The sequence below is a fragment of the Phalacrocorax carbo genome, chromosome Z, assembly GCF_963921805.1.
Source record: "Phalacrocorax carbo chromosome Z, bPhaCar2.1, whole genome shotgun sequence".
In the NCBI taxonomy this organism is placed as follows: domain Eukaryota; kingdom Metazoa; phylum Chordata; class Aves; order Suliformes; family Phalacrocoracidae; genus Phalacrocorax; species Phalacrocorax carbo.
The window spans coordinates 35,535,806-35,551,904 of record NC_087548.1 but is presented as its reverse complement, the minus strand read 5'-3'; the positions used below and the strand labels follow the sequence as shown (position 1 = coordinate 35,551,904).

At 39.0% G+C, this 16,099-nt stretch overlaps 1 protein-coding gene across 2 annotated transcripts in view; it reads left to right on the top strand.

Moving 5' to 3' along the window:
- Nucleotides 1-16,099, top strand: part of TTC39B (tetratricopeptide repeat domain 39B) — a 94,925-nt gene that overhangs the window by 58,455 nt on the left and 20,371 nt on the right. For both annotated transcript variants that reach the window (XM_064437774.1, XM_064437775.1), the window contains 5 exons: nt 8,102-8,206; nt 10,762-10,893; nt 12,812-12,888; nt 13,920-13,987; nt 15,961-16,025. In XM_064437774.1, the coding sequence (XP_064293844.1) occupies nt 8,102-8,206; nt 10,762-10,893; nt 12,812-12,888; nt 13,920-13,987; nt 15,961-16,025 (447 nt within the window). The remainder of the gene's footprint in view (nt 1-8,101; nt 8,207-10,761; nt 10,894-12,811; nt 12,889-13,919; nt 13,988-15,960; nt 16,026-16,099) is intronic.

The following is a 16,099-nucleotide window of genomic DNA, read 5'->3' as shown; positions in this document are numbered from 1 at the left end:
TACACAATGGTTAGAGGGATGGGTTGTTAGGATGATCCCTCAACTTGTTGCCCAGAGGTGTGCTGGGGACACTGTAGCACAGTCAAAGTGTTGTGGAGATGAGCAGGGGGCTCCTGAGGTGGTAGGAGCCAGCAAGGAAACTCCCATGGAACACCTCAAGGGAATCAAGCGGTGTTCCACTAAGAAGGCGACACAGCCCACAGCCCAGATGAAATGCCTCTACACAAACACACGTGGTATGGGAAACAAACAGGAGGAGTAGGAAGCTACCGTGCTGCTAGAAAGCTATGACCTGACTGCCATTACTGAAACTCGGTGAGGCAAATCCCATCACTGGAATGTGGCTCGAGGCTGTTCAGAAGGGATGGGTGGGGAAGGAGGGATGGAGGCGTTGCCCTCTACATAAAGAAATTGATACAGTGTGAAGAGATGGCCCTGAAGAATAACCACAGCAGGTCAAAAGCTTATGGGTAAGAATCGGAGACAGAGGCAACAAAGGGAACCTTGTGGTTGGTGTCCACTACAGGCTGCCTGATCAAGGGGAGCCTACTGACAAAGCCGTCTTCCTCCAACTCTGGGAGGCTTTGCGCTTGCAGGCTCTTGTCCTACTGGGGGACTTCAACCACCCTGACATCTGTTGGAAAAGTAGCAGAGAGAGCTGTAGTCAATCCAGGAGATTCTAGAATGAGTTGAGGATAACTTGTTAAGATTAATTCTAGGTAATAGACAACCCTACCCAAGGGGGTGCAATGCTTGACCTTATGGTCACCAATGCAAGTGAGCTCATCGGTGACATCAAGATTGGAGGCAGTCTGGGCTGCAGTGATCACGCATTGGTGGAGTTCATGCTCCTGAGGGGTACAGGAAAAGCAAGAGGTATAGTCAGGGCCCTAAATTTAAGGAAAGCAACATTCCAGCTGTTCAAGGAGTTAGTCAGAAGGACATGCTGGGAAACGGTCCTCAGGGAAAAGGGAGCAGAACAGAGCTGGCAGATCTTTAAGGATGCTTTCCATAGAGCACAAGAGCTCTCAGTTCCCTGGTGTAAGAAAGCAGGGAAGCAAGGGAAGAGACCAACATGGCTGACTTGAGACATGCTGGTCAAACTAAAGAGCAAGAAGGAACTGCACAGGCAGTGGAAGCAGAGACAGGAATAGCATATGGACGCTGCCTGGTTGTGTAGGGATGGGGCCAGGAGGGCCAAGGCGTGGCTGGAGCTTGTTTGGCAAGGGATGCAAAGAATAACAAAAATGGCTTCTACAGGTACGTCAACCAGAGAAGAAAGGTTAAAGAAAGTGTACTCCCCACCCCAATGAACAAGACTGGTGACCCAGTATCAACAGAGGAGGAGAAGACTGAGGTACTCAACTTTTTTGCCTCAGTCTTCTTTGATAACCTCTCTCCTCACCCCTCCTGAGTTGATGGCCTACGAGATGGGGACCACAGGGGTAAAGCCACTCCCGCTGTAAGGGAAGATCAGGTTTGTGACCACCTGAGGAACCTGAACATAAACAATTCTATGGGATGTAATGAGATGCATCCCAGAGTCCTGAGGGAATTGGCTGAGGTAGCTGTCAAGCCACTCTCCATGATATTTGAAAAGTCATGGCGGTCAGGTGAAGTCCCTGGGGACTGGAAAAAGGGAAACATTGTGCTCATCTTTAAAAAAAGTAGAGCTGGGAACTACCAACCTGTCAGCCTCACCTCTGTGCCTGGGAAGATCATGGAGGAGATCCTCCTAGAAGCTATGCTAAAGCATATGGAGGACAGGGAGGTGATTTGAGACAGCCAGCATTGCTTCACCAAGGGCAAGTCCTGCCTGACCAATCTAGTGGCTTTCTGTGATGGAGTGACTATATCAGTGGACAAGGGAGAAGCAATGGATTCTGTCTGGACTTTTGTAAAGCCTTCAACACCCCCCCTCCCCGACAGCATCCTTCTCTCTAAATTGGAGAGATATGGATTTGATTGGTGGATTGTTCAGTGGTTAATTGGTTGGATGGTCACATCCAGAGGCCAGTGGTCAACAGCTTGATGTCCACATGGAGACTGGTGCCAAGTGGTGTCCCTCAGGGGTCTGTACTGGGACCAGTGCTGTTTAATATTTTCATCAATGACTTAGTGGGATCAAGCGCACCCTCAGCAAGTTTGCAGGTGACGCCAAGCTGAGCGGTGCAGTTGGCACACCAGAAGGATAGGATGTCATCCAACGAGACCTGGACAAGCTGGAGAGGTGGGCCTGTGAGAATCTCATGAGATTCAACAAGGCCAAGTGCAAGGTCCTCCACCTGGGTTGGGGCAACCCCTGATATCAGTAGAGGCTGAGGGATGAAGGGATTGAGAGCAGCCCTACAGAGAAGGACTTGCGGGTACTGGTGGAAGAAAAGCTGGACATGAGCCAACAATGTGCTCTTGCAGCTCAGAAGGCCAGCCATATCTTGGGCTGCATCAAAGGAAGCGTGGCCAGCAGGTCAAGAGAGATGATTCTATCCCTCTACTTCGCTCTGGTGTAACCCCACCTGGAGTGCTGCATCCAGCTCTGGAGCCTTCAGCATAAGAAGGACATGGACCTATTGGAGTGGGTCCAGAGGAGAACCACAGAAATGATCTGAGGTTTTGGAGCACCTCTTCTATGAGGACAGCCTGAGAGAGTTGAGGTGTTCAGCCTTGAGAAGGCTCTGGGAAGACCTTATTGCAGCCTTTCAGTACTTAAAGGGGGACTATAGGAAAAATGGGGACAATCTTTTTAGCAAGGCCTGTTGTGCCAGGACAAGGGATAATGGTTTTAAACTGAAGGAGGGTAGATTTCTTTAGGCTGGATATAAGGAAGAAATTTTTAACAATGAGGGTGGTGAAACATTGGAACAGGTTGCCCGGAGAGGTAATAGATGCCCCATGCCTAGAAACATTCCAGGTCAGGTTGGACGGGGCTCTGAGCAACCTGATCTATTTGGAGATGTCCCTGCTCACTGCAGGGAGGTTGGACTAGATGACCTCTAAAGATCCCTTCCAACCCAAACCATTCTATGATTCCATGATTCTATGACAGTATACCCCCACTGTGCTGGAACAGTTTCATGAGTAACTCAACACCAAGCCCAAGATACATAACCTATTGCTGGAACTCAAAACACTTATTCTTTTTTTCATAAAAGAAGTTTGAAATAGTAGTGAGAAGAAACCTTTTCACAACACAAAGCATTTGAAGTTATCTTTAAAGTACCTAGAAGGTAACACGGTGGTATTTTATTCTCCTTGTAATGTGCCATTGTTACCTTTGTGTTAACCCTCAATATAGCACACTTTTCTTTTTCCTCTTTTCATTTAGAAGTGAACTGTATTCACTGGGTGTAAAATCCATAGTGATTTCACTGAAGTAGTGTTAATTTAATCTACTCCAGAATAAATTAAAGCATATACTCATCTGAGGTGATAAAATGTGTTAAGTTTCTGTCAATTCTAGGAAACTGTATGTGGAGGTAGGGGAAAAAATGAGTTTGTTGAAACAAGACTGAGTCAGGAGGAGAACAACATGAATCAGAGTGTGAGTCAGCATTGCTCATTGAACTGTTCATCAGTCTGCTAACTTGTTGCAGAAATTGGTTTGTGATGTTTAAGGAGAAGAGGAGGTACATACTCTTTCTGAGCTGCTGCATAGAAATATTCCTTGTCTGCCAGCGAAGACAGCCAAATTGCTTCTGAATCAGTATGCTCCTTTCTTCCAACTTCTCTGGTGTCAAGTTATGATCTGAGTTGGAGTGATTCCTTCTGGTTGTGTTCCTCTGCTGCAGAATGTAGGAAAACAGTAGAAAATATGTGTGACGAGTAATTAAACAGGAGTGAGTCTGTTTGGTAGAGGATATGATTCACCTATCAGAAATAAGAGTCTGAGAAAACTGACTTCCCAAGTTTTATATCTGAAGTGGCAGAATAATTTCATAACTTTGCTTGATAGAAGGAACAGTAAATGTATTGACATAAGGAATACTGTTTGCATTGTCTGCAGGCTTTGGTTACATGAAGGCAGCAGCGCAGGAACTAGCCTGTAACACAGGAAAAAAACATGACAGCTATGTGCTGGAGAGATCTCCTGCTTAACCATTTAATAGGAAAAGATAGTTTTTACAGGGTGCCAGGGCTCTGTTGTTTTAAGGAACCTTGTTTATGGGATCATTTTACAAATATTGATAAATACCCTGGTGACGCTAGAGTTGGTGGTATGATGGTGTTTGGGAGCCTGATGGCTAATGGTCTCTCCAGTAACAGCTAAAAAGGCAGCATGTCCATGGCTATGTTATACAAAACAAAGATTAGATCTTCCTTCCAAATGAAATTCCAAGAGTTGCTGACTGCAGGGTAGGAAGTGTGCATGTTTACATCATACAAATACAGAAAATTTGTTTCTTTTCACTAAGGTGAGGCCTGGTGAAGCAGTGGGAATAGAACATTGCTCTTGCATCTTGATCCTTGCATTCAGAAAAAAGGTACAGCAGTGGGGTACTGTAATACTTATTTTATTTGCTGTTACTTTCCACATGAAGTCTAGGAAACTTTCCTACCCTTTCCAGGCTGAACCCTAGTATTTTACGACTTAAGTGAATAAAGTAGGGATTGATTGTTAAATTACTGGCAGTTGTGAATGATCCACCTTCCTTCGGGTTCTTTCATGAACTATGTGATTATACATCTGTCACCTGTGGGTCTTCTCCCTCTCTTACTTCAGGTGACTGTTCATAGTTACTCCTGTGTGTAGCAGATCATCACCTCATGTTGGGTTTGTCTGTTCCAATCATTCACAGAGTTCCTGGCCCACCTCATAATTAGCAAACATGCTGTGAGGGGAGGGGACCAGAAGGTCCATCTGTCCTCTGCAATTTTTGAAGATTTTTTTTTTTAATTCCCCACCACCCCCACTTAATATGGCCACCAGGATTTGTATTGGAAAACACATGGAAGAGGGTAGTGCTTCAATGGTCGTCACAAAATAGTTGTGGTGTGCAAGTAAAAGAGAGTAGGAACCCCTTCTTGTCATCTGGTAGATCTCAACTTTGATTACTGGATTTTTTTTTAAGACAGTCATTGCAAATTTGGTATTTAGAAAATACCCCCCCTTTTTTTTTTCCTTCTTGAGAAATTAATTGAAAGCAACTAGCCATTTTCCCTATCAGGAAAGGTGGAGAAAATGGAATGTGTGATCTAATCAGGCGTGGACTGAGTGAAATGTAGTTTCCTAAAAATCAAATGTGAAATGAGGATATAGAAACATGGGAACACACAATGGTGATGATGGCATGTTGTTGAGGGACTAACTTGGGTCCTTGCTTTTGTAGCAGAAAAAAACCAGCCTCTAAATCTAGCTAAAAATTAGTTCTTTGATTTGTTAACAGATGGTATTCATGAAATCAGCTGATAAAACTGAGTGTTGTACAAAGCTTTCAGTCATTGTGAGTCTTTTTTTTTTTTAATTTCTTGATGCGGTTCTTTGGCGGGTGTACTATTTAAGACATTTGAGGAGGACATGAAACAAGTACATTTCTCTCCTGCTTGTATAAATATTTTTATTTGGACAGATTTGTTTACATATTCAGAGTCTGAATGCACTAAAATAAAATTACTTTCTTCATATTTGTTTTGATAAACATTTTAATTCTCTTTTACGAAGTAAGAAGTGCAGGATCTTAATTGTACTTATTTCTGATAATTGTTAATGGGAAACCTTTAACCAGTTGCACAGATTTAGTGTGAAGTTCTATATCTACTTTGCCAGTAAACTTAGCTATTAGAGTACTTTAACTGAAGTGTTACAAGAATTTAAAGCTTTCTGAACAAAAATAAAATATAATAATGTATTCCTGTATTTAATGAAACTACCTTTTATAAAATGAATGTCTAGATAACAGGTTAAGAAATATTAGCCAGTGTAGCCTGAGTTATAAACTGTACCTTTATGTTCTATACTTTCCAGTGCAGTGAAGGGTATGAAGAGTGGTATGTAAACAATAAAATGCTGACTTTCTTTTTGTGTCCCTGCAGCAGGAGAAAAGATACTGCTGTTGCTTTATCTGAAGGATTTTTATTTGATATTGGGGCTTGTGTATTTATACATAAACCTAAGTAAACTTGCTGTACAATAACTTCCCTGAAATTCCTTTAAGAAAATTGGAAGGCAATTTAGATATCTAGATTAAGGGTATAGAAGTGAGAGAACATAAACTGATAGTGGCAATGGGATAGTATGTAACTGATGACATAGGCCAGCAATGAAAAGGACATAGATGTAGCAGACTGGCTTTCCAGTAGCCATATGGTACGACTCAGTACAGGCTAATAAGGACTTTGGTTCCTGTACTTACATCCTATACAGTAGGGCAAATGTGGGCCGCATTGCGGTGCTTGTTCCCCAGGCCCTTACCTAGGACTAGAAATTGGGATGAAACCTGTGGTGTGATGGGCTGGAAGTAACCCAACACACATGGGAAAAGAGGCAGCTGCTTTCCTGATATCACTTGTACTGGTTGACTGGACCGCCATGGTGCCCCTTCTCTGCTGGTGCGACAGTGGTACTTTTGTTGGACAGGTGGAGATCAGGACTGTAGGTTGCATTGAGAATATGACCTTTCCTGCAGAGTGTGTGGAGCTGAATGATGTGAAAGCTTAGTGAGTAGCTAATGGTAACAGTTGAATCACAGATGCAAATGCTTCTTCTTTTAAGAACTGTAGGTTTTTGCTACACAAAATTACATAAATCTTAAAATCGCATATGTCATAATCAAGTTGAATCCCATTAAAGGAGAAGATAAAGGTATTTAAATTGTATTTACAGTTGTTGGTAACAGTCTGATGGTAAAACTGCTGGATTTTGACTGTTTGGCAATTCACTACTTCTTTATGAAGGGCAAGATTTGTGTCTTGGTACATTCAGTAATAAATATCTAGTAGCTGCCAAGTATTGAGTTAGAGGTTTTATTTTTCTATAGAAGGTGAATTTTTCAAGTATTGCTGCTACAAAATGACAGAAAATAAAGATGAAAAAGAATTTTGGGATGTCATCTAGCCTTATCCCTATTTTCTGCCCAAGAAGGTGTACAAAAAACAGAATCAATGTTTTTAAAGCTTTTGGGTGATGGAGAGAGGAGGAGCATAGGGGAAGTTGGAGATTCTGTGTAAAAAACAATGCATTCATATTTTCATGTTCTCTTTTTCTTGGTTTGTGTTTGTGTGTGTGTTACCGTCAGATTTAGAGCAGCTGTGCCCCTCTGTAATTTCTCTTCTTACATTCCTTCTTCAGGGTTCTCCTCTTCTGGTCAGCACTTAAATATTCATATTATTGACATGATCTGTTGCTTACCACTGCTTAACCTTACTTGGATAAAGCCCATTATAGAACCTAAACCTGTTGTTTTAAAGCTGTAGACAGATTATCTTTCCCAGATCCAGCTGTGCATATTGAAGGCTATGTAGCTTCTAGCTATTTGTTACTACCATGAATGTCCAGTTTGTCACCAGTTCTGCCAGTGGAGCAATTTGTGAGTGCTCCTGGATCTTTCAGACAAAACTGCCCAAGGTAGTGGCTTTGTTAGATGGCTTCCTCTTAAGCAAGTGGAAGGGATTTTACTTAACGTGAAATAGGAAGAACAAAAACTTTTGGCATAGCTGCAGGCTTCTGACAGGATTTTTTGTTGGCCTAGCTGTTTGCAGAGTGAGTGTCTGTTTACTGCTTTCTTGGACGAAAATATTATTTTGTTAACTCTCTTGAGATTCAGATCTGAATACAGAGTCTGAAACTGCATTTGTGCTGATGAAGAGAACTGCGAGCTTGGACACAGTGATAAGTTTTGAGTATTTGTATTACCTAACTAGCCGTAAAAATTACTCCGTTGCATATTGACTGGTAAAACAAGGACAAAGCCATAAACCACTTAAATACGCAAAGAAGGCACACCCATGTAGCATAGATAAATTGTTAAGCATATGACTTGTTTTTGTAAAGCTAGATTTTTAAAATGAGTAATAACATGGCTATAAAGGAACTTCTGTGATCTATAAGGAAAAATTCTTTTAATTTTGTGTTTGTATTTACCGTTTGACTAAACTGTCTTTTTAGGGCATCTAAGATGGATCTCAAGTGTGCTCTGGAAGAATGTTCGATGGCACTGAACTTATTTCTAAACAATAAGTTCTCTGAAGCCCTGGAAGTACTTCGTCCATGGTGAGATCCTGTTATTTGCTGAAGTTACTGAACACAGATAGTGTAAACTATGCTATCTGGTAGCTGATAATTAATGTAAGGCCTCTGAAGGTAGTAGTTTTCATTTATTCCCTTTTGTCCAAAAGCATTTCTCAGTATCTCTAGGTTTTAGCTATGCACTCGTTTTTCCTTAAGACCATCACAAAACCTGTTAATGAAGCACTGATTTATTCTGTTAGAGTTTATCATTGAAGCTGTCTTTCCTTGTGCAGAGGGGGAAAGTGGGGAGCAACACTTTATCCAATATATCTTTGATCAGGGAATTTATACAATGGAACTGCTTTTGACAAGACAACAGAACTGGAACAAAAGTCCAGAATACTGGGGGGTTTTTTGCTTCTTATATTACATTTGAGTCACAGTTGTGTTCACCCTTAAAGCCCACCTTTTGATCTGCTGACTAATTATGTCTGTTCCCCTATTGCCTTTGCTCCACTGAGAAGAAAAGTATGGCAGTGAAGATGTAGGGAGCTAAACAATACCAAAAGGTTAATAAGATAAGCCTATCTTACCTGTGATTTTGTGGAGAGGCAATCTGGGTTACTGTTCTTTAGGACTAGGATCTGAATACTATTCACTGTTCTTCTGTCTGTCTCTCAAAGATGTGTATGATGTTGAGGGATCTCTAGTTTGTGTTAGTAGAGGAAGGTAAAATTCTCACTCTGCAGTTTGGTTGTAGAAAGTCTGGACTAAGAATGATGGGTTGGTGTTTGTTAGGTCAGTAGTATGGACAGGTGGAAGAATACTGTTGAATGAAACCTTGGGAGGATGACACGCATATCAAGTGTCTGCTTTCAGTGGTATGAAGGGCTCAAGTGTAGAGGAGGTAGACAGGAATACCACCGTTTCAAATTAGCTATACTTACACCCAGGGTCTCTTCTCTGAGCATTGTGGTGTTATTTGAAATAGAGCAATGCTTTAAGAAGGCCCAGCTGCACTTCTGTATGCTAAAATTGGTTTTGGGTAGTATTGCAAAATACTGTTCTACATGCAGGGACTGGGGATGCATTTTTTACAAAATACACACGCATATATATATTATCCAAATGGTTTTGTATATTTAATATATATTTCATTTTGCTTTGTGAAACAAAAACCCCCTTTGTTTCATACCATAGTGTGTTTATGTACAGTGAAGTATTTGTCTCAAATGACATTCACTATGAAGAAAAAATATCAAAACCTTGGAGTTTAGAATGCTTTGAGTCCCTGGCAGCTAATAGACTTTGAGCTTATTTAATAGCATATCTGCAAAGGAGATAGATAACCTGCAAAGGAGGATCTGGCCTAGCAAGAAAACAAAAAGCCTCCTTTAAAAAAGAAAAAGCCCAATTGTTTTACTGAAAAATAGCATTTTGATGAAAGTTAAATGTAAGAACTTTAAATAATGTAAAAATTTTAAGGAAATTGTTGATATATTTAAGAAATAAATTTCTCAGTATATTGTTATTTCTTAAATATATATTTATATATTATATAAAATTATATTTCTTAAATATATTTCTCATATTTCTATACTTAGCCCAAGGGGCTATCTTCCTTGACTCTGCTAAAGTTTTCTGTATTCAAAAGTGAAAAAGGTGAGGAAACTGGAGAGGATCCAACAGTGGATATAGTGCAGCATGGCCAGAAGACTAGAACATATGACACATTAGGATTGTGAGGGCTGGGTTTGTTTTAGTTTGACAGAAAACATACTTTGGCATTAATCTAATAGTGGTCTGGAGCTATTGAGGAGAAGTTAGAAAGACAGCAACACCCTTCTCTGTAGTGGCAGATGGTAAAACAAGAGGAAGTCACCACAAGCTGTGGCTTTGGAGGTGGAGACTGGACATTAGGAAAAAGTACGTTGATAGTACAGTACTGAAGAGGCTGCCAGAGGAATATGCAGTCTTCATTTGCTTGAACCTCTTGAAACTTGGTTATACAAAAGCTGAGTTCTCCTGACATAACGTTGGCAATAGTGCTGCTGCTACAACTGGCAGGTTTGAGTATATGACCTCTCCTAGTGACTTTACAACAACTTTTTTTAATTCTGTAATTATGTTGTGAAAGCCAAGTTGATTCAGTGTAGCCTTTTATGCAGGACTGAGCATGTGTGTACTGACTTTTTGGTGACACAAATGCAGATTTTTATGTCTTTGGAGCAAGTAGTAATGTTAGAAGGATGTCCTTACTTCTTATGTTAAGTGAAAGCAGATGAACATGTATTTATGTCAAGCCTTAATTAGCTAAATTAAATAGATACACCAGTGGACTATAAATGGGATGTAATTAAGTGCAAATGTTTGACATAGTTTAAATCTTTTCTGGGACTTGCTGCAACAGTATCCTGTGGAAGCAGATGTGTAGCACCCAGTGGAAGATGATGCTTGCTAGGTTATGTTCTCATCTCCATTACTTTCCTGCTTTATTCTTCTGTCTTTTCACAAATTAATGCAAGTATGCTAGCATTTAATTTGTCTTGTAATTTGAAGTTTTGCTTAAATGCACAAGATTTTTATGTTTGCCCTAGGTCTAAGGATAGTATGTATCATGCCCTTGGGTACAGCACTATTTTAGTTATGCAAGCTGCTATGACCTTTGAACCGCAGGATATACAAATGGGAATTTCTACAATGAAAGAAGCTTTGCAAACCTGCCAAAGGTAAGCCCAAGCAATGAGGTACTTAATCCACTAAGTGTTCTTTGTACGAAACCCCAGCTGTCTGTACACTTTCAAGGCAGGCTATTGTCAGTATGATAGTGATCTAAATTTGAAAAGATGGAGTAAGTCTCACTGTCCAATTATTATTGGTAAGGATATGTTTCCTAGTGTTGCAGAAACAACAGACTTGTTGGGTCTGGGCATGTATAGCCTCTACAGTTAGTTAAATGGTTGGTTGGCTATGCAGACCTACACATTAGCTGACACTACATGGTTGAACTGACTGACCTTTTCCACCTGTGATTTCTTGTTTTCCATAGGGATCGTGAACTTGAAAGTTCCATATTTTGAATGTTCCCTTTCATCATGAAAATATTATTTTTTAAAAAAGTTGTTTCAAAGGTGGACCCAATAGTCTAATAGGATTAAGCTTGTGCTGAGCTTTCTTCTAAAATCAAAGCAATTTTTTAATTATTGTTACAAATGTGTTTAGCTTACCTTAAAATTAAAGGGCTATTATTCCCATCAAGAATGATCTGAACATTTTGCTACTGGTCTTGCAACAACAATGAAAGCAAACAGCAATGAAATAGAGTAGAAAATAGAATTTATTGGTGACTTTTATTATTTTATTTTTAAACACTTAGAAAATGGGTTGTCAAAGGTAAAGTGCATACCTAGTTTCTGACAAAAACAGAGATCAGTGCTTTATTCTGCTTTACTGGAGGTTCATCATTTTGATTAAGCCATAATTTATCATTAATGGTCTCCAAAGAAATTACCTTTAAGTGTTGTTAGTTTAGATATTTAGCATCACCTCCTTAGCAATGACAAACAAAAGAAATGGAAACAGAGCAAAACTATCAGCTACTACCTGAAGAAAAAAAAGGTTCAGCGGTTTCTGCCTCTTTCAGGTGTTCTATCAATTCACAGTTTCATCTGAACTATGTTGTTTAGTAGGTGTGAAAATTAGGTGCTTCTTTGTACTTAAGATAGTTTCAATAAGGCCCTCCAACTCTGCAGGATACAAACTTTTATGCATAAGTGCTCTGGTCTAGTCTGTCACAAAACTCATAAAAATGCAAGATAAAGGCAATCAAACACTCAAAGGTGAATAATTGCCAGAACTACATGTGCCTTAATTGACCGGGGTTTTTTTGTATGCATTACGTGAACCTGTAGTATCATAATCCCATTGTCAGGATCCTACGCTTTTCAATGTGCAGAATAGTGTAAACAAACAATAAGCTAATGCTCAGTATTTATAATTAATGGCTTCCTGTCTTACAAAGTACACTGCTTTTCTGAATGTAGAACTATTTCTTTAGCTTCTTCATAAAGCTGAGTTGTTTATAGCTAGTAACGAATTCCATTTTTGAATGCCATACTAAACTAAACTAGCAATTTATAACATGGACAGTTGAGATCCATTGAAAGCAAAATATGTGAATGTTTTGGCATCATATCTGGCATAAAACTCCATAAAATACTAAAGTGTGTATGTTTTAATTTCTGTTGAAGACAGAGCGCCTTTTGATTTTTCATTTTAATTATGAGTGCAAATTTAAGAAACGGAAAAAAGTACTTAAAAAAACTTTGTCTGGTTCAAGTGACTTGCCCTACATCAGAGAGACCTCTGCAGCTGGTGGGTGGAAACTATTTACACTTAGAGTAGATTAAATGTATGCTTAGAACATCAGTCAAGGCTGGATAGGCTTCTGAAACCTAGATGCATAGCAGTAGCAGTGATTAGACTACTCAAAGAATTGCAGCTGGTGGCAAATCATGACTTTACTAAGAGTGCCTATAAATTGTGGCTGGAAATGGTTAAGAATTATAAATAATTAAGTTCAAGTTTGTGTTGAAATGTCACTCATCCTGCGTGCATTTCTTTTCTGCCATATTGCAACTGATTTAGATTCAGGAAGAGAAGCACAGTGGTTGAATCCTTGTCCAATCTAATTTCTAAACAGTCAGTGGATCAGCTGAGTGAAGGTAAGTAGTTTGTAATACAATTAAAATAACAAAGTGAAAAAAGTTCAAAAACACCCTACCAATGTGTACAAATATGCTTAACTCGATAACTTGACTAGTGTCTTACAGTAAAAAACAAACGAACCACCTGTATGGCAGGTTTTTTTGAATTTGAATGCAAATCTTCTCAAAATAGGGTATTCAGCCTAATATTTTTTTGGCTCTGAACATGCATAAATTAAGAAAGAAATGGCTTTCACAGCACATTATTAAGTCTAAAGAGAGATTTGATTTTTTTTTCTCTGAAGACAGCTCCCAAAAGTTTAAGAATCATTGATGCTGTGGAATATATCCTTATCATTAACTGCATTGGAATCTGAATATATTAACAAGTTTTGTGCTGTCTGTTTTGCCCTAAGGTGTTTTGGGAAATGGTATCAGTGCATTGTTCATGGCTTTGAAAATTCTGATCTCCTTTTTGTGATTCACCACGTATGCAGCAGCCTTGCGCATGTGGCTGGTCTTGCAGCATGGGTGCAGAGTAACTCATGTCACGTGTGTTGAGTCAAAACTACTTTAGTGCTCCATGAAGACAGAAAGTCTGCCCAGAGCTTTCGGTTTGTTAAGCATACTTGATGAAAACCTGTTTGTAATGGACTTAGGAAAAACCTGATCCACAGTGAGTGTTACCATTCATCTGTAAAAGTTTTTTCTATGACATGGAAGGAGGGTTGGAAGACCTAGTTGCTGTAGGCTGATATTTAAACTTAGGAACAATGGAAAGTACATGAGATCATCCACCAGAATGACAAGTAGCTTTTGCCCTAAGCTGGAGTCAGCTCTGGCAAGATCAAAGTTTTTGTCTGAGAAGTGAAGTAGAAGACTTCCATTGGGATTTGTGTGTTACAGCTATTGTTCTGCAGTTACCAAAACAGCAGCAGTACAGTATTTTTTTTCTTTTCTTGGCAGCATTTTATTTTTTCCATTGACTCCAAGAAGAGAATATTGATAATAGATTTGCTGAAAGTAAATTACTTTTCTTTCTTATATAGAGGAAATGCATGCTGAAATCTGCTATGCTGAATGCTTACTACAGAAAGCGGCTCTCACTTTCGTACAGGTAAAGTCAAGGGTTTATTTTGTATCTCTGTAACAATTTAATGGAAAGATGTTAGTACTTATAAAGCATCATTCACACAATAGAGATGGTGTTTAAAAACCAAACTATTTTCCCAGTGAAGGAATGTTATTCCATGGCAGTGATTGACAGTACAGTAAATGCTGTGCTACCCAGCAAAATCCTCTCTTTGTTTATATGAATAATCAAAGATGTTATTGATACCCAGCAACCAAAAACCTAAGGTATATTGCAGTCTTACACAGATAGTATGTTTAAATGACATGCATCACACCTGACAGTGTCCAGCACTTCTTTAAAAATATGTTCAGGTATGAGGAAATGTCTTGTTTCAAAATGCAAATCTTATTTCTCACAAAAAGATAGGATGTATCCCAGCTAACAGAACTTCAGCTGATGTACATGTGACTGCAATTCATTTTTACTTTCCACATGCTTCTGATATGGTGTCAGGAGCAATAGAGTAACGAATGATTATGAAATGAGCATGCCTTAGCATTGCTGAGGTAATAATTCAGTTCACAGAAAGATCTGCTGTTTAATACTGTCTGGTGCTTCTTGTTTGGCTTGTGGCTCAGCGACTTCATGCTTCAGTGTTTTCAAATTCGATTAGAAATTTGATTCCTGAAAACAAGAATTATTAGTCATACTTTTTTTATGTATGTGTTTTACGAATGTATTTTATTAATGTATTTCAGAGAATCCCTTCAGATATAAATTACGAGGAAGAAGTGACGCACAAATATACTAAGATCAGATGGAGCTAAAAAGTTCATTTGGAAAAGCTTTATAAGCTATTTAATACAGTACTTTGGCCAGAAGTGTCAGGAAATATTATTAATGGAATGCCGGTCTTTCCTATAACTGTCTTTCTCCTTTACTAACCAAATAGAAGGAACCCCCTCTTATGTTTTGTGGGTGGCATTTTTTTAAGTGTGAAGAGAAATTTTGAACAGTTGTTGAAGGATGTGAGTTTAGGAGTGTATAAAAAGAAAAAAAAAACCTTAGGGGTAAACTGTCTCTAAAGCAGCACCTTGCCAGTCCATCATGTCAGAGATCCATTGCTATTAACTTTAATACCCTGCTCTGCTGATTGCTGTCATGCTCCATGTTTTTCATCCTTGACTGACCTTGATTCATCTGGGGATGATGGTGATAATGAAAATGTAAGCATTCAAAAGAGGTAGCAAGAATGCTTGTACTAAAACACTTATAACATTTGGGTGTTTGGTTTTGCAAACAAATAACCGAGGTCTTTTGAAATGGTGGCCCTTTTATTGAAGCCACCTGAGGCTTTTTTGGTGCTTTTTCATTTTCCACATTGTATATGATGTCCCTGAGTATTTAAATGTGCATTTCTGAAAAGCCTGCACATGTTCCCCTTCTGTGTATATTTTAAGAGAAGAAATTCTGTCCTGTTGAACTGTTAACCATTTTGCTTTTCAGGAATTTATTTTTGATGGCTAGTACATTGTGGCTTTACTTTGATTTTTCTAGAGGTTAAGAAGCACATATGTTGGTTAGTACACATGGTTACTGTTGATCAGCAGTGGGAATTAATTTGTTCAGGGGATTCCTTGGTTTGTTTTCTGCCAGATCCTGGGGCTAGCTTGTATGTCAGAACTGGTATTTTAAAACTTTTTAGAAAGTTCTTATAGCACCATCTGGTGGAGAACTTTCTCGTTTCATTTATATGCATTTGAAATTCAGTTAAAAGTAACTCCCCCTCTTAAGTTTTAACATTTGTAACATGCACCAGAGAAATATTTCCTTGACAACTTAAAGCAAGTGTTAACTTCAGCCTTTGAGATGAGTCTAATAGCTGAAAAACACTTTTAGTATTTCCAATGACTGTTAAGTTATAAATAAATTTAAATGTAGTTGCAAGATTTTTATGTATGTGCTATATATAATAGCTGAATGAACATTTTTGTACAACTAAATTTTTCTTCCAGGATGAAAATATGATCAACTTTATCAAAGGTGGCCTCAAAATTAGGACCAGCTACCAAATATACAAGTAAGTCATTACCAAACACTTAGATTCAGTGTTGGTATAAGCAGGTGCATTTGCATTAATGGCTCCAAAAGAAA